Source organism: Coffea arabica, chromosome 10c (assembly GCF_036785885.1).
Source record: "Coffea arabica cultivar ET-39 chromosome 10c, Coffea Arabica ET-39 HiFi, whole genome shotgun sequence".
Classification (NCBI taxonomy): Eukaryota; Viridiplantae; Streptophyta; class Magnoliopsida; order Gentianales; family Rubiaceae; genus Coffea; species Coffea arabica.
The window spans coordinates 6,854,157-6,872,254 of NC_092329.1; the positions used below are offsets into that span (position 1 = coordinate 6,854,157).

Sequence of the window (18,098 nt, forward strand, 5' to 3'; positions counted from 1 at the left end):
TTTCACTGTTTACGTGTTCTAAGCCGCTCTTTATTAGTCTCTACAATTCTGAGTGCATGTATGCAGAATTACAGACTTACAGCCAAAATGCATTAATGTTTGAAAGAACATGCAGCAAACCAAACCATGTTTAAAACTTTAAAGAGAAAAGGAAAATTTTTAAGGGATTGTTAAGAGCTTTAATGGAGGGATTACCATAAGAGCTTTAACGGAGGGATTACATTCTAGTTTTCCACGATAATTTGCTTTCTCTTCCATTTCTTGCGTAGGGCATTGAAGACTGCAGCAATTATGGTTTTTACTTTTTGAGACTGCTTGTACTTTTTGCCAATTCTCGTTTAAGGGTTCTTGGTCTTTCATCTTGTGTTGCCTCGCATAAGATCATAAGTATTATTCTCCTCTGGGGTTTAACTGGCAAGCAAGAAGAAGTGAATATCTTCTTTTGGAGAGAAAAATAAGTAAATAAAGATTAGAACAACTGAACCATTATTATGTTGTCGAGTGTGGTCCAGTCAGTCCCCTGTCAAAGGCACAAGACCAGATCTAAAGGGTTCCAAGATACACCGAAATGGGCTATAAATGTGCATCAACTGATTTTATCCGATCATACTCTAATACTATATTCCAAAGTTCAATCGAAAAATCTTTCAGTTCTGAGGTTTGACCAACAATTATTCATGTGGTTCAGCTTATCTGAATTGGCAGAAACCCCAACTTTTAGCCTAATCATAGACATGTAGTACATTGAAGACTTGCACTTTCATGACTTTTTAAAGACCACGCAAAGAGATTCTTCAAATGCTGGTGGCATCAGCGAGTCCACTAAAATGCCAACATGAAGCCGAATGCCTACACTAAGAACCAATTTAAACATGTTTTCGGCTATGTTGTAAGCAGAAAACTCTCTTGCTGTCTCTTGCAGAGTGGAAGTGTGAAACATCTAGTGCTCTATGTAAAATCATTGCATTGTAGACCAAGGTATAGCTACTAGCTAAAATTTGTGAGACAAACTCGCTTCACAATTGATAAAATCAAGCTTCAAACGGATGTAAACTCACAAGATTATCGGTAGGTTCTATGAAATTTAGGAATGTTCTTGAATTTTTGGCTTTGAACTACAGTTTAGTCCTCTTTTTTTTTTAGATTACAACCTTGAGAGCCAAAAATTTTGAAAATAAAATTTTGTTTTTCATTAAATTGAAACCATAATATTTTTGTCTCGTGCATGTAAGTATTTTATCTATATTATGTGCAGTTGCTATTCTGTCAATTTATGACTGATTTCTTTGATTTCTTAAGCAAAAAGTCATTTTTTTAAGCCAAAATACATGCAAGTAAGTGATAAGTTGGCACCCCTTTTGGCGGGCAAAGAAAAAAAGCTTATGCCTCATGGCATCCCCTTGTGCAGCTAATGATGTTCCATTTGGTCTGACTTTGCTCACTATTCTTTTATCAACTTTGTTTTGTTTCTGTTTTATGGAGCCCCAAACCTATACTTAGCATAGGCAGTAGTCACTCAAATTAGCTCATTGAGAATCTATCTCGCTTTGATTAACTGAAGAATAATGCAAAAGTAAGCCATTCAAAAACAAGCATGAAGAAGACAAAAATGAAATAGAGCTTCCGAGGAGGACCAGGAAAGACTAAACAATGCTCAATATTTCCATGCTTAGTAGCGTTATTTAAAAGAAAATGTGGCCAAACATTTCTGACTTTGGGGCATCTTTCTGGAATCCTGCTTTGAGCCAAGAGAAGTTAGATGACTTGTAGAAGCAAACAAAGTTGTCAATAGTGCTCTTGTTGGATGCAAGCAATGGATACTGATAAACAAAAACATGTGAATTCAATCCTCCTAAGTGAGACATAAGCGTAGAGATTAAACAAAGAGAAGACAGCAAGAAGTTTCCACTGAGCTAGTTGAAGTATCCAACGAATAATCTGCTTTCCTTGTACTCCATCTTAATTACTACAAGATTCTTCAAGCGTTCAAATAAAAAGGGATGCCTATTTTCAGGCATCATTAAATGTCCATTTGATACTGTCATCACTCTGTATGAAGAGAATACGACTTATTAGCTCTTATTCAAAGAGTAGGGATAATAAGTTATTTATCTGCTGAACATGCCATTTGAATGGAGATGTCTGCAACAAGGCTAATGCAAAATTGTGCCAGATGGTAAAATCATAAGGTACAAGAAATTAATGCATTATTTTCTCTTCCACTTCCACCCTTCTGGGGCTATGTCAATGATGCCTTACAACTACAAGACTCATAGTTGGAAGCACATGCCTTAGTGCAGACTACAAAAATTTTGGCATCCTAAGATGAAGGAATAATCTTTACAGAAGATAGCCTGAGGTAAAAGCACATCAAGAAGTCACTCTGTGGACAAATAAATAGCCATGAAGAAGAGGCTATAAGCAAGAGAAACGGATGGTAGTACGAATACAAACACCTGATTGATTGCGTAAATAATCAAGCAGAATTTAGTAGGGCCTATCCTCTGGATATCCTGACAATTAAATTGCTTAGCTCCTCTAATTTCAGATGGCTGGTGATTTAGATCTTGTAGTGCCCCGTTATAAACTTTATGATTTACCTTGATCATGACCATAAATGAAGCTGCCCAAGTTGAAATTTGCTTTCAAGCGCATCATGGTTGAGGGGAGGAAGTGGTACAATCTGTGGAGGCTTCTGTTGGCCTTTCCCAATTGGGTTCCTTCTGCTTTCCAACTGTGAAACTATGGGTTTGGTACACGATCTTTATCAAATATAAACCATTTCCAATTTGCTAGAATATTTTCTTCATCTTCAAAAGGTATTGAGTTGGCCGGAAGAGGATCTGATTTTTGGGCTGCTGAAACGGCTGGCATCTTCTGTCTGTACTTCTTTGCCATCTCTTCAGCTTCAGCAAATACTTTCTGGTAAAAAATAAAATCCAACATCAACCTAATAGCGGAAACATTAAATACAGATGCAGTCTGCCATACATTTGGACGCACAGTACACAATTGAAATGCACTTTCAAAATAGTCGTACCTCCTTGTTTGACAGAAACAACCCTGGCTCACTTTCAAGTTCAGCTATACTGCATGAGATAAGATTAAGAAAAAGTGAGCTAGACAGCTAGACGACATTTAAAAAAAAGACTTAACTATTTGCTTCACCACACTGCATGCATTTAATATGATTATATGAGATCAATCATATATTTTTCGCAAGCTGTATTGCAAATTAGCCCATAGAAAGAACTTCAATATGTATCTTTGAAAGAATTCATAGACCAGCCAAGAGGAAATAGCCTTATTTCGAGTATAACAGTTGTCTGGAAATTGCATGTGGTGGCCAAAAGAATCATGACCTAAGCATCAGGCAAATCCGTGAAGTGAAACATCAAGCCTTCAAAAACTAACCCAGACAGGCGGCATTTTTTTTTTTTTCAAGTGATATAACTTCGGCACAGAATAAACCCAAGCAAAGGCTATCCATGCTATAAGATACAATTAATTCACCAGAAGATAGAAACTATCTTGCAACTTATTCTTGCTCTAAGCAGTCATAAATCACGATCTGTGGTCAGCTAATAAACAAATGGTATGCCTTTGAAGTTGAAGATGGCAGAATTTAGTATGAATTTCTCTTGATTAGTAGGTCCTCCTCACACATTCTGTCCAAAGCTATGGGCTGGGAAAAGACATTAAAGGTCTAGAATGCTTAGGAAAAAAAAAAACAAAACAGGGGTATTTGGCCTGGCAATAACAGGTGACTCATTTCAAGTTAGTTGATATGTAATTGAATATGCAAACTACAGAAGGAAACTTCAGCTTGCATAGGCTTCTGAGCTGTCCAAATTTTAATATTTCACGAATTCACAAGTATAGGCCAACAGAAATAAAACATTTGTTCCTATGTGAACGATTACGCTAGATGCCAAAGATGTTTAATAGTTCATCTATCCAGATCAGAAGTTCCCTTCTCCCTTCTCAATATATTTATATAGCTAATATGAATGTAGCAATCTGGGTAGTCATCAGCACTGTCTTGATGAAGTAAAATATTGACATTTGTCCCAAGAACAAATAGACATACGATGATGAGACCAAAGAACCAGTTAACCAAATGACCTACCTCAGAGATATTTTGTCAGGAAACATCGACTTAACAACTAGAACTTTAACCTTCTCATCAATTTCCAACAAATTGCTGACAGAAGCAATTCGTCCCCGAGTGATGTTTGAGATATGCAATAATCCACTGAAACAGAACAAAATGAAAATCAGTCCACAGTTTGAAAGGATTAATTGAGGATTAACTTCAAACAACCACCACCCTGGTGGGGCTATATACATCTGGCTCCTTCAGTTTCTATCTGGAAGTATGTAAAAGATGCACAAACACATGTATACATATAGGCACATGTTCAAAAATATTACATTACATTTACATATGTAAATACTAGTTATTTAGAAAAGTCTTACACATGAATCAATATAGAACTCCCATAAGTATAAGAAGCCCTCTAAACGTCACAAGAGGAAAGCTTCACAAGGTTTTCAGATTATGAAGACTGCATCGTGTAATATAGACAGCAGATAGCAGGCTGCCCTATGAAGTCATCAATACCCAATCCTGTCCCTGCCAATTTTTGCCCAATAGGAAGAAATATGTTTTTTTTTTAAATTTCCTTTTTGAGTTTGCCATAAACAGCACTGCCTTGTGCATTTTAAAATTTCCACCTAAGTCTCCCATAAAACAAGCACAAAAACCAGCATTGTAAAACAGAAGGGACATCTGATTGGTCAAGCAAGGTGGACACAGAAATGACTACTAATTTCATTGGAAGGAAATTAAACATGATGAAAGAGTTTCATTGTCTGTAACTAGTTGGAGATAAAGGTTATATTTAGGGAACTTCTCCGCTGATTAGATGAAAGGAAAGGGTGAAAGAGATGAAGTCCATTCCCATTACTCTCTTCCAAGGAAGAAACAGAAACTCTGGTTCCATGAATTGACCACCATTCTACCCTGTCGTATTCAAGATACATTCCTCTCCTTACCATGAATATATCTGTATTTCCTCCAAACTCCTGGCCTACAAGAGAACTCATTGCCTCTTCACTTGGTATATGAGTAATTTTTTAAACTTAAACTCCAAAGTAAATGAATGCTTCCTTGGCGTCACATGAACTTCAACATGATGGGACTCCTTCTCCTCTTCTCATTCTTTTCTTTTCTTTTTTTCCCGTCTTGTTCTTCTTCTTATTCTCTCTCTCTCTCTCTCTCTCTCTCTTGTTTTGGGGGGGGGTGTTGGTAGGTGCTGAGCTGAGCTGGGAGAGTCACAACACAGAGGAAAGCTTCACCTCTCTCCTCTCTCAACCTTTGAAAAGTAGGATGTTATATAGATGTCAGCTGTAAAGTTAATTCCATTACAAGGAACATCAACATTAGATGTAGCAGTATTAGTCCACAATATCCTAGTCATATTCAGACCAGAAAATATGAGCAGAGTGCAAAAAACTTATAAGTCACTTCAAATGAAAAGCATTTTGATGCCAAAAAACTAACTGAAAGGACTTTACCCAGGAAAAATAAAGAAAGGGACTTCAGTGCAGACAATATATCAAATGGACCGGCTTGACGCATACAAGGCTGAGTCATTTATCAACATAAGGTAAAGAACACAGACAGCAGTCTTGATGGTAATTAAAATAAGCTCTGAGATTTAAATACTTTATTTGGTTTCTGGGTTTCTCAGACAAGCTGGATTTTGCTTTGGTCCACCTATAATTTCTTTTAACCCGTTCAGTATATAGTAGGTAACTTAGTTATCTCGTCTCCAGAAAAGAGGAGGAAAAAGGAAAAAAGAAAGCGAGAAAGCTTGAAGCATTTGATTTTGACTGATATTATTGAACCTTAAACTCACCTCCTGTTAGTCTCACCAATCCTGATCTGAGCACCGTATGGAAAAATTTTCCTGACCGTTCCCTCAAGAAGTGTCCCCTCTTGAAGATTAAGGACTTCCTGTCACACAAAATAAGCAGGAACCTTCAGAAGGTGAGAGGAAAGACACCTAAGAAGCAATGAATAAACACAAAACTGGAGAAAGACAAAAGTAATATAAGACTCAAAGATCATAAGGTATAACATGAAGTGGAAAAGAAAATGTCAATCAAAAAACTGACCCAAGCATCCTTCTCACTGAGTATCAGATCATTTGTATCTTCATTTATTCTCGTAATAAACACATAGAGCCAGCAACCAACCTGCGAATAGCTAAAAAGGCACAATGAATGTAGAATATGTAGTTAATCCCAACTATAAATGAATTAGTCATAAGCATTTTTATCAACCAAGAGCAACAAAGAAAAGAAGCCATCACGGGCATTTCTGTCCTTCCATCACCATATATGCCAATTAAAAGGTTGGTGTCAGCAAACCCAATCAGAAAGGCTCCTCAGTCAATAAAACTCATTTTGTTTGGGTTTTAGCTAAAACTACTGACTAGAACTTCTTCTCATTTCTGGCTCTTTTTAGTCCAGATTCCAAATGAATATCTGTCAGGCACATTATAGATCGTCCAGGAAGAGGTCTAAAAAATCTTTAAGGTGGATACATGCATCCATTAAGTACAAACCAAAACCAAAAGAAAAACCAATATAAACCAGTTGTAAGAATTTTAAGAAGGCTTTCAACTCACATTCTCTTTCAGCTGAGTGTAATTGCTGATCTTATTCATCAACTCAATCTTCGGAAGAAAGGCACGTAAACCCTGCAGAATCACATTTAAACAGTCAATAACTAAGGTATATAGTTGTCAAAATTCAGATAGCGCTTCTGTTTACGAGAGAGAGAGAGAGAGACCACCTCTATTCTAGTAAGAAGACCACCAGTATTCCACTCTGTTATTTTGATGAGAATAGGTTCATTGAGTTTCTTTATCTGCATGAGGTATAGCATAACTCCAAACATTATTGAAATTAAAAGAATTAGCTTTACTGGAGTTACAATTGAAGCTAGTAATATTAAACAATTCAAAATAAACATCAATTCTAGGTTTCAACTTAAGAAAAAGGGCTAAAAAATGTTTTATATTCTCCTTTAGCTCTAGGTACTTGCAACAAAACAGAACGGGACATGTAAACAGCTATACCAAGCAGCATTAGCAGACATTTAACGGCTTTCTTGTTAAATCCGGAATTTACATGTTATTCAATCTCAATGACTCTAATGGCCAAAGATAGCCAAGCTAGATGTTTGGTCAACAATTCATAATTGTCTAGGAAGTAGACAGTAGTTAGTTCTTTTTTTTTTTTGGGGGGGCTGCTCATATGAACCATCAAAGGTGCTTCTTTCTCCAACTTCAGGTATTTATATGTCCATTCAAACCAACATCCTGCACTCTTTAAATCTTGGACATGTCAAAAACAATACCAGAACTTTACACAAAAAAATAAAAAAATGGAGGACATATGACTGTTGGTTTTGCTATGAAAAGGAGTTTGATGCCAGAGAATGGCATACTATGACTCTGTTTGCTAGGCTTACTATGACTCTGTTTGCTAGGCTAAGGAATACAAAAAGGTACAAGAACAAAGGAAAATGACATTGGCCAAGTCTAATGCGCATTATACCCATGAATGCAGAATTATGCTTCAACCCGACTTCTCTAGTTTTCTGCAAATTACAAATGCATTTTCAAATGATATGCCTTTTAAATTCTTGTCTAAGTAAGCATTATTACCATAGAGATGATCTCAACTAATCTTAGTTAGCTCTAAATTCCTTTCCTAGATAACTCCATTTTCAATACAAAACAAAGGGAAAAAAAAAAGTTAAAAAGAAAAGGGCACCGAGCAGGAGTTATCCGCTCGTGTTTATGTATATGCTTCTCATCCACAAAATAGTTATATTGTGTTAACCACAGAGTCTATGTGTTGAGTATACTCCAAAAAGTGCTTGACAAAAATTGCTCAAATATTTGTCCTTTCTCCCTCCAAACCTCTCTACTTTCTCCCTTTCCATACTAGGAACATTAACCAAATCTAAAAATTGGCTTTTAGGATTGCAAAATCTCCTTTTTCTCTAATATGGAACCAATTCAGGGGCACACATATCATATTGCAAATATGAGCAGAAGTGCTGTAGAACTGCCAAATAAAGGCTTGAGAAGGTGAGAAAAGAACCTGCCTCACACGATGCCAAGCAATACGTCTGAAGAGTCGTCTTGTTGACAATAATGGCCGGCCACTGAGTGTTCTTCCCAGAACCTCAGCATAAAGAAGTGTTCCAGGCGCTACTACTGGCCTACCTGGCATTGCTTCCCGACTCACAGCCTCATCATTCTTCACAATCCCCGCCTTCCCATTAACCATAAACTCCTCTGCATCGTTCTCTAAATTACATAACAAATAATTAATCTCTTTATCATACAGTGGCAGCACTTCTTTTGTCAACATTGTCCCTAGAATATCAGCACCAACATTCACATCAAGCCTATTCTCATTGCCTGAAACCACAACTCCAACAACCAAATCACCTGGTTTAGGCTCATAATACTCAATACTTACTTTCTCAATCTGATAACCTTCTCCAGTTTGACTCCCCTTTCCACCCTCTTCTACGTCAATTTCTTGCCGTAACTCATCTCTGGGCTTAAAAAACTTATAAAATTCCTCCAAGACATCGTCTTTATCATCCTTCTTCAATTCTTCCTCTTCAATTTCTGTTACAGAACCATCATCCATTTGCTTTGGAAAAGGCTTATCAAGCAATTCAAGCTCATCAAAATTCTCAATTTCAGGCCTCACATGGGCACTCTTGAAATCCTCAAAGACTTCATTTTTAGAGCAAAATAAAACACGGGTTGTTCCCAAAATTGAATCTTTCGCACGAAATGACAGGTTCTTGAAAGATTTTGAGTTGAATTTATCTGGGGTTTTAGGGGAGCTGAAGAAAGCTCTGGTTTGAGTGGCAGAGTTAAAAATAACTGCACATCTTAGAGGTAAAGATGGATTAGCCAAGGAGAAATACTCACAGCAGTGAAGGAGTGGTGGCATGTCTGCTTATCCTCATCTACTTCTGACGCAGTTACAGCAGCTTTGCCGCTTCCTTTAATCCTTTAGCAGCGGTTAACGGAATTTGGGGTCCAAAATGTGGACTGTGGAGGCTAGCAAACAAGACAATTTAAACCAATTTAAACAAGACAAAATGCTACATAGTCTAAACCATTTCTTGTCACTGACCGAATTTTGACTTAATTTACTAATAGTTAAAATTCCTATACGTAACGAATATAATTGAATATATGTGAATTACCATTTTTTGGTGGAGTCAAAGAAGTAGTGTGTTACTAGTTAACTGTAGCCTAATAACTTTTCTTTTATTTTTTAATTTTTAATTTTAATATTTTTTAGAAATTTAATGATATTATATATATCGTATCGTGTAGTTCCTTCAAAAAACATAAAGACAAAAATCCTATATTAAGAAAGCAGAGGTTTCAAATTCCACAAAAAGTGTGTACAAAATAGCTCTTGAGTTTGCTTAGAAAGCAAATTTTGTAGCAAAACATGAAGGAGAATCCACATGATTATGTGAATCATCTATCACTAGCTGATTTTTCAGTCCAGTTATTAATAAAATGATTTTGTGTTTACCAAACAAAAAGCCTTTCAAGAATTATTGATTGCCCTCTTTAATCATTACAAAACTTCTACCCCTATAACCCTCATGGGAATTCTTGTTAATGGGAAAAAAAATTCTAATTAGTTCCTAGAGCACTGGGAGTACAGTTATCCATTTCATAGTGAACACACCCGTAATTAATTTATATCCTCTTAAACTGACATAATTTTTTCCAATTTAATTCATGTCTAAGAAAGCTAATTAACACATGCCGATTAGATTTAGGGCTCTGGTTAAGAGAAAACTCAATACTGTGATTAATCATGTATGTGGGTCACCTGGGCTGAAAAGCATGGGAAGTTTCGTCTTGCTTTCTTGACAGGGCTTTATCTGTCTAGAGCAGCTCTTTGGGCTGTGAAGTCAGATGCAGCCCAACCTCGCTACTTTTGTAATTTTCCTAAACTATGTTTTTATTTTATTTTGATATCTTTATGAATTAGATATTTTTGGGGGTATTTTTGCAAATTTTGCTATGTAACAATATATGTGAAAAATTTTTACTATATATTATTAGGTGTTTTTTGGGATATTTTTTAAGGTTGTATTTTAAGATATTTTTAGAATTAAAAATTGTTTTGGTGTATTTTTTGAAAATTAAAAAACTACCCACCATCGTCACCGCCTCTTCGCCCCCCTCCTCTTTTCTCATCCTTTCCCTCTCTTTTTCTCCTCCCTTTTCCTCTTTTTTCTTCCCCTCTCCTACCAGATCTAGTCTGATTTAGTTGCGGGTTGCAATTTGGTCTACGATAGATCTAGTCTAGCCGCGGGCTGCAATTTGGCTCACAACCAGACTCAAGGGAAAGGAAAAGGGAAGGGGTTGTAGGGAAGAGAGAGAGGGGAAAGGAGGGGGAGGGAAAGGAAAAGAGAGAAGGAAGGGGAAGAAAAGAAGAGGGAGAGAAGGGAGAAGCGACGATGGTAGTAGGGCCGGTGGTAGTGGTGACAGTGGAGGTGGAAGAGAATGAGGGAGAAGGGATGAGGCGATAGTGGTGGTAGTGGGTGGAAGAAGAGAATGTGGTAATATTTGGTAAGTTTTTTAATTTCTTTGAGTTTTATAAGCTATACTTGTGATGCTGCAAATCTGGTCTTATCATGTAGTCCTAATTCGTGACCAAGTAGTTCATAGAAAAATGCATAATTCTATTCATTTTACGAAGTGTAAACTGTTGCGGAAGCGAAATACCCCCGTTTGAAAGGTGAGTTTTTTGGTTGTTCGTCTAAAACTTTACTGTAATTTACTGTAGAAGTTTTTAAAAAAAATTTTGAAGTGTATTTTTTTTTTATATTTTAAAGTGTATAGTTTAAAAACTTTGAAAAGTTTTTTGAGATTGTTGTGGCTAAAGTTTTTAAAAAACTTATAGCAGATAAATTTGACAAAAAAATTTGACTTCCAAACAAGGCCCTAGTTTAACAGTAAAAACCTACCTTCTCCTATTAGGAGGCTGCAGGACTCCTTTTCATATGCAATTTACTATGATAAGTGCTTAGGCCCTATTTGGGTTGCAGTACTTTTAATGAAAAAGCACGCTAAAGTACTTTTAATACATTTGGTGAACATCATTTCATAAAATTAGAAGTAGAGATTTCAGTGTGAAAAGCACTTTTAGCAAAAATTCAAATTTGGTGCTTTTAGAGTAACTTTTGTGATTTTAAAAACTAAAACATTAAATTTAATCATTTTATTCAATATTATAAACTAAATAAAGAGATAAATACATTTGAACTTATTGAACTTAAGAACTATACTTCCAAACACTATATTTAAAAGAACTTAAGTATTTAATAAGTACTTTTATTAAATCCTCTATTGGAGAAGTACTTTTCGATAAACTACTGCAACCCCAATCGAATTCTTTATTCTATTAGATAATGTGTGATTTTGAATCCTTCAAATGTATTTATCTCTTTATTTAGTTTATAATTTATGATAAAATGGTCAAAATATATGTTTTATTTTTAAAATATAAAAGTTACTGTAAAAGCACTAATTTTGAAATTTTGTTAAAAGTACTTTTGATACCATAAACTTTACTCCTAAATTTATAAAATGATGATCAAACATCTCAAAAGTATTTTATTACCCAAAAATAATACTTTTAGAAAAAAGGTACTTTTATTACCCAAAAATATTAGGAGTACTTCAAAAAGTACCGCATTCTCAAATAGACTCTAAATTAGCTGTGGAAGAAGTATAACCAATGATTAAAGTAAAGCCATACTCGAGCGGGACTATATTTTCTAAATTTTGCTGGGTAGCCAAAACTCGGCCCATCCTTAATGAGAATTAAATTTGCGAGTAAGCTAAACCTATCCAAGTTCGTATAAAAGCGAGTGAACCACCATTTCATTCGGCTAAGCTCCACTTTATAGATTCTTGACGAGTTTTTTGCCAAAATAACACTCTTTCTAAAAAATATTCCCAATATGATTCACTTTCAAATTTTATTCCCAAATCGATGTTATTGTTGCCACCTAATTACCCTGATTGCCATGCAGTATAACAATAAAGGAAAGCTTTAATCTAGTCTATACTTTCCAACAAAAATTAAAAATTTAAACTTTTTTATTATGGAGGCACAAGAAGATTGCATAACTTTAATAATTTTCTTATAATTATTTAAAATAAATTCTACCATTATTGACCTTGCAATTATTGCTCTCTGTAATTTTTTTAAATGTATCAAACTTATTGCATATATTTTTCAAAAATAAATTTGCAAAATACAAAAGTTGCAATAAAAATTGTAAGCAATAACAAGAAAAAGTTACAAAAACTTCAAGGCTATCATATTTGTTTTATATTATGCTTCCGACTCCTTGAAAAGAACTTTTACAAAAAGTAATCAAACTATTGCAATTGAGATAATGCTAAAGTTTCTTGAAAGTAACACAAGCCATTAATTGATGTTGAATAAATGTGCAAAAATACTTCAAGAATACGAGATTATTTGATCATGTGATAGAGAGGCGTTACAAATGAACATGCTTATATATGTGGCGGAAATCAAACATATTGAGTATGAATCTATGTTGTTACGTAGTTTTCCTATTAACATTTTATCAAACACACAGTGTGAGAAATCATTTGTTAAAACGATTAGTATTCAAATTTTTTGAAGGCCATAGGAATGTTCCAAAAATTGCATAATAGAAAAGATAAGAGAATAATTTTCGTTTACCTTGAGATTATCAAATTGAGGAGAATATTTTCATCCACAGATATAATATCAGGAATGACAATGAAGTTTTAGATGTTGTTAATATAAATATTGGCTTCTGGCAATTACATTTGACAAGGAAAAATAATGAAAGAACGAAAAATAACGAACCGAAAAAAAAAGGTGGGAAGGTTCAAAGAGAGAATCGAGGAAAATATTAGTTGGGAAAGAGAGATGGAATGTGCCTCTATCTCTATCCTGCCACATTTGCAACCTATGTGACAAAAAAAGAATTATAAAGGTAATAAATTTTAAAACTATGTTACTTTGGGTATATGTTTCGAAAGAAGAGTTATTTTGGCAATAAACTCGATTCTTGACATAGCAAATTGTGTGATGATAAAATGGCAACATTGAAATTTATTGCTCCCATACCTTAACTTGCATGCCTATATTTTGGATAAAGCCGTACTGATTGGCTCTAGAGAGAAGGAGGTAGAGGTATTCGATTCGAGTTGAACTCAAGTAATACCTTATTCGAATTCAACTCAAGGTAAATGAGTCTGAACTCAAGCTCGTTGAGCTTTTAGAAGTTTAACTCAAGTTCGAGTTCGATATGCAGAGAAAATAAAATTATGGCAACTTTTCGAGCGGGTTTGTGCATAGAGAGCAAATTGAAAAAGAATGAAAAGAAGAATAAAGGTAAAGTTGAGTCTTTATTGGTTAGTTTCCATTTAGCTATGAGAAGTGACATGGATTGTCTATTATTTTTAATCAATCTACTTGGTACAGACAAAGTGATAAACAAAAAATAATATTAACTAGATACTTCTAAGGAAAATAAACTAAATATCTTATTAAAGAGTGGTGAGGGCAATATTATGTAATTATGGGGGCAAAGCTATGTATTCATATATGTAAATCATATGTTTTGATGGGGGATTAGTGGGGACAATTGCCTCCGTTGTATCTCCGTCACTGAATTGGAGTCATCTCTGTCGATTGAGAATCATTTTTCTGACCCTCTATCTCCTCCTTGGACTTTTTATTCTTAATTTCGCCATAAAAGTATGAAACAAATCCCCAAAGAGAGAGGAAAAGAGCAACTCCCTTTTCTGCTTGAAATTTCTCTTGAAAGACAATAACTGCTATAACTTCGGTGACTGGGAGCAAAACGGCTATCAGAATGGCGGAGAGCAAAGATGAAGCACAGAAGATGACTCCAATTGCGCCCAAGAAGAAGAACTGCCAAATTATGGCACTCCAAGTTACGACAAGGTAGTATTCAGCTTCTCCTAGTGCATATGCCCTTGCCTCCCTTGCCATTGCCTGCACAATAATTTATGTAGCAACGACATCAGTCACCAATTGTGATGACATTCGTCAAAGTCAATTGGTCAATTGGCAAGAAAACAAAAAGAAGAAAAGAAGCTATATATTTTTGGAAAATTCACAGAACCCGAAACTTTTAATCTAAGGATCTCTAATATATATATATAGAAACAGGGTCAAAACCACGAATTCTTTTCGCAAGGCAAACATGGCATCATAACTGCACAGAAAAGGTCGAATTCTATGATTGCGTATGGAGCCAATGATTCATACTTTCCCCCTTGAAAATAGATGAACGTGGTGGCATGTAGTCCAATGGGCGATTAATTGGATAGGACTAAGTTGTATTTTGATAATCATTTAGAGAAGCCTGATCATATTCGTATGAAACAGACTCTTTTTTTTAAAAATAAATAAATAAATGTTGTCCTGTATATGGAGCAACGGATAAGTCAATGATTTGTTGTCCCCTGATTGATAGCTTGCCATGTTTGGTAGTGGCAAACTGGCAATACGTGCATGGGTTGGCACATCTAGAAAAGTGAAAAAACTCGAAGGAGGCTTGATCTAGTGACAGCGAAATATTAATGTAGGTTCCCATTGATCCATCTTGTTTGGAACCAAGTTTTTTGTCCAGTTTGCCTGCTACAAGTTTTTTAAAAACTTTAGCTACAGTAACCTCAAAAAATTTTTCAAAACTTATAAACTGTACACTTCAAAATATTCAAAACTCTACACAGTTCAAAAATTTTTTTAAAAACTTCTACAATAAAGTTTTAGACAAACTCTCAAAAAACCCACATTTCAAACAGGGCCACTTGTATGCGTCCACTTATAAAAGAAATAACGACGTTACTGAGTAATAGATATAAATATAGAAATTATATAAAATCAAGGAGGTGGATTCTATCACTCAAGTCATATTTTACTTACTATAAAATTTCGGTGAAGTATTATTGTCGGCCTTTTATTTATTTATTCATTTTATTCTATACCAAGTAACAAGCAAGATTATAAAGAAATTTCCGATTGGAAGATGCAGCTTTCTTGGTTAACAACATGATAGTAAGACCGACATTAGGATCCATAATGAGGCTTTAGAAAGATACTAGTGATCCAAATAAGAGGGTGGCACTAATATGTTGTCAACTTCAACTTGACCACTTATTTTATGAGTGGCGTTCAACCTTTGAAAGTTCAACCTTTTAAAAAGTACTCATTCTACAAGTTGCATGTGGCATGACAAAATGCGGCCTACTTTCTTTAGAGTTTTCTATCTTTCCATTGATAGAATGCGGCCTACTTTTTTTTTTTTTAGAGTTTTCTTTCCATATAGGTTAGAAAATTCAATTACTCCCTTAATTAATTTCATGTTTATCACAAGAAAATGCTCAAAAATTTTAACTTTCCATGAGAGCCAGTCGTTTGCGTGTAAAGTAACTGAACCAGAGAAGTCGAATAAATAGCCACATATGTTTTTCAATTATATATGAATCTTTAATTCATGCATTATCACTGAAAAAAGCTTTACGTAAGTCCCTAAAATTCTTGCAACATGGTACAAGTTACTATGATTTGACAACCTCTTCGTACACGTACGTGTTACTTGACTGCATCTAGACATATTTGTATAATTTATAGGGATGATTTCACAAACCTCTCCTAAGGTTTATGTCAATTGCAGATTGTACCCTCCACGTTTAAAGAATTACACCTACCTCCCCTTTACCTTATGGTGCAAAATGACAAAAGCAACCTTCATGAATTATTCAATTTAACATTTCCATGAAGTGAAGTAATGCGTGTTTAAAATTAAATTTAAAGAATCATTGAAAAAAAAAAAAAGAGCATGAGTAATAGATTCTCTCTAGTCCTATCCACCCAAATCTCCTCAATCTAATCTTACTTAAATATTGCAATAATGTGGAAAAAAAATTCTAGTTTCCTATAAAAGTAGGTTACTTACTCAGTTGGAATCCATTTTTTTTTTACAAATTGTCCATGTGAATTTCTTTTATCTAAGAGAAGAAAAATAAATTTGGTAGATAGTTTTCTTAAAGTATGTGGCAATATATTAAGTTTAAAATTAGAAAGGAATTTTATTTCTATGGAGAAAAATCCCCTAATGGCAATATAGGATTATCAATGGAGATATTTTGCTTACATTAGCAAAGTGAGCTCCAAACTATTTTCTAAGGGAGGTTTATGTAATTTTTTAAACCTAAAGGGTACTTCCTGCAATCATCATAAACCTCAAGGGAGGTTTGTAAAACTATCCCTAATTTATACGATAAATCCATAAAAGTCATACCTAAAACGTGTCTAGGCATTTTTTTATCATTTTTTTAAGAGATATCATCTTCTAACCACAAAAATCAAATTATATTCATTATCCAATTATAATCTGTTCAAATCTGTGCCGTCACCGGTCCGACGCTTCTAGTTTTTAGTTTTTACTACCCAACTGTTTTGATTGAATCCGTCGTATTCATGACACCAACCAGCCCAAGGCCAGGCCGGCAGACAAGCAATTATCAACTCAAGAAGCCGCCCGTCAGCGATTCTGCATTATTAATTGTGAGTGTGTGTGTGTGTGTGTTTTTTCTTTCACTTTAAATTTTGTTTATTTAATCATATAGTAGTATCTGATAGTGTGGCAAAAAAAAAAAAAAGAAAGAAGAGCGTACCTGAAAATCCTTATTTGCGATCATTCCAACGGTGCAGAAAACAGTGGCAAAAAGACACATGACCAGCTGAATTTCCAGCACCAAAGTGTAAGTAATCGCCTGCTTTGCCTTGAGATACATCAGCTCCACCACTGGCAACATGAAGCCGTACAAAACCGCGGCTGCAACCGTCATGAGGAACCCCAAAACATACATCTTGGTGGACTCACCCTTGGGCCGGTCACTGCTGGCGTGCATAGCCAGAACCCCGGCTCCCACGGTCAGCAAAACGACGGCGTTTACTGAATATGCAGTAAACTTCTGCTTGACAAGAAGGAAAGCAAAGACAGCAGTGAAAGCAAGCTGTGAAGCAATGATGATGGCAGAGGTCGAAACGGGGAGCCGAGCCATTCCGTAGGCGTACAAGTAGTCGTCTATGCCGGTCAGGAGGCCGATGGCGGCGGCGGCAATGAATAGAGGATATTTCATCAATACTAGCTTGGTGTTTGGCCCTTCAGTTTTGCGGCGGTGGAAATAGGAGATGAGTAGTGGGATGGCAATAATAGGAAATCCTACGGTTTGTAACCAGCTTGAAAGCCAGATTCTTTTGCCTCCTTTGACGAAGTAGAGACGCATGATTATCGGGCCACCGCAGTTGCCTATGGCGAGAATCAAACAGTTGACAACTAGGAGAGCTTTGCTCAGAGCGTTGTTGACTTGAGCGTCCATTTCTCCACCTAAACTTGTTTAGATTCCTTTCCTTTGCCTCGAGTCCTGCTACTCCCTAAGGATATGAATTTATACAGCATAAAAGATGGATGCCTGAAAGGGTTGTTGCGCAAGAATACAAAAATAATTGTGCTGCAATCAAACGGATATTTTCATCTTTGTGTCGTGGATATGGTTTTATTTATAAATTTCACGTTGTTGAAAAGTGAGAACTTTTGGGGGAGGGGATGAGGCTTGGCTTATATAGTATAAAAATGGAATACCAGCAAATCTGAGGATGAATGGCATGTGCACTCTGTGATGAAAATGACATTAATTATCTTGCATTTATTTTAGGCGATTGAGATGTCATCAATTATTGGTCTCTAGCAGTAAAAAGGAAGTCAGGTTCAAGCGGTAAAAACTAAAAAGAAGTCCTATGCATGGTAGGCCACAGGCGGTTGGTGATGCCATCGTCGGCATCTAGCGATCACAGAATCTTGTCCTCTAATTTATAATTCAAATTCCAGGAAATTTTATAAGATTGAGCAA

At 35.5% G+C, this 18,098-nt stretch overlaps 2 protein-coding genes across 2 annotated transcripts; both read right to left on the minus strand.

Moving 5' to 3' along the window:
• Nucleotides 1-2,310: 2,310 nt before the first annotated feature.
• LOC113714879 (protein PIGMENT DEFECTIVE 338, chloroplastic-like) lies at nucleotides 2,311-9,164 on the minus strand. The gene is made up of 8 exons (XM_027239008.2): nucleotides 8,185-9,164; nucleotides 6,866-6,940; nucleotides 6,699-6,770; nucleotides 6,184-6,264; nucleotides 5,925-6,022; nucleotides 4,130-4,255; nucleotides 3,041-3,089; nucleotides 2,311-2,922 (listed from the first exon to the last, which is right to left on the minus strand). The coding sequence occupies exons 1-8, from the start codon at nucleotides 9,055-9,057 to the stop codon at nucleotides 2,743-2,745; spliced, it is 1,554 nt and encodes a 517-aa protein (XP_027094809.1). The 5' UTR covers nucleotides 9,058-9,164; the 3' UTR covers nucleotides 2,311-2,742.
• A 4,373-nt stretch (nucleotides 9,165-13,537) lies between these two features.
• On the minus strand, nucleotides 13,538-17,869 carry LOC113715192 (purine permease 3). The gene is made up of 2 exons (XM_027239432.1): nucleotides 16,860-17,869; nucleotides 13,538-14,169 (listed from the first exon to the last, which is right to left on the minus strand). The coding sequence occupies exons 1-2, from the start codon at nucleotides 17,565-17,567 to the stop codon at nucleotides 13,816-13,818; spliced, it is 1,062 nt and encodes a 353-aa protein (XP_027095233.1). The 5' UTR covers nucleotides 17,568-17,869; the 3' UTR covers nucleotides 13,538-13,815.
• Between the last annotated feature and the right edge of the window lie 229 nt (nucleotides 17,870-18,098).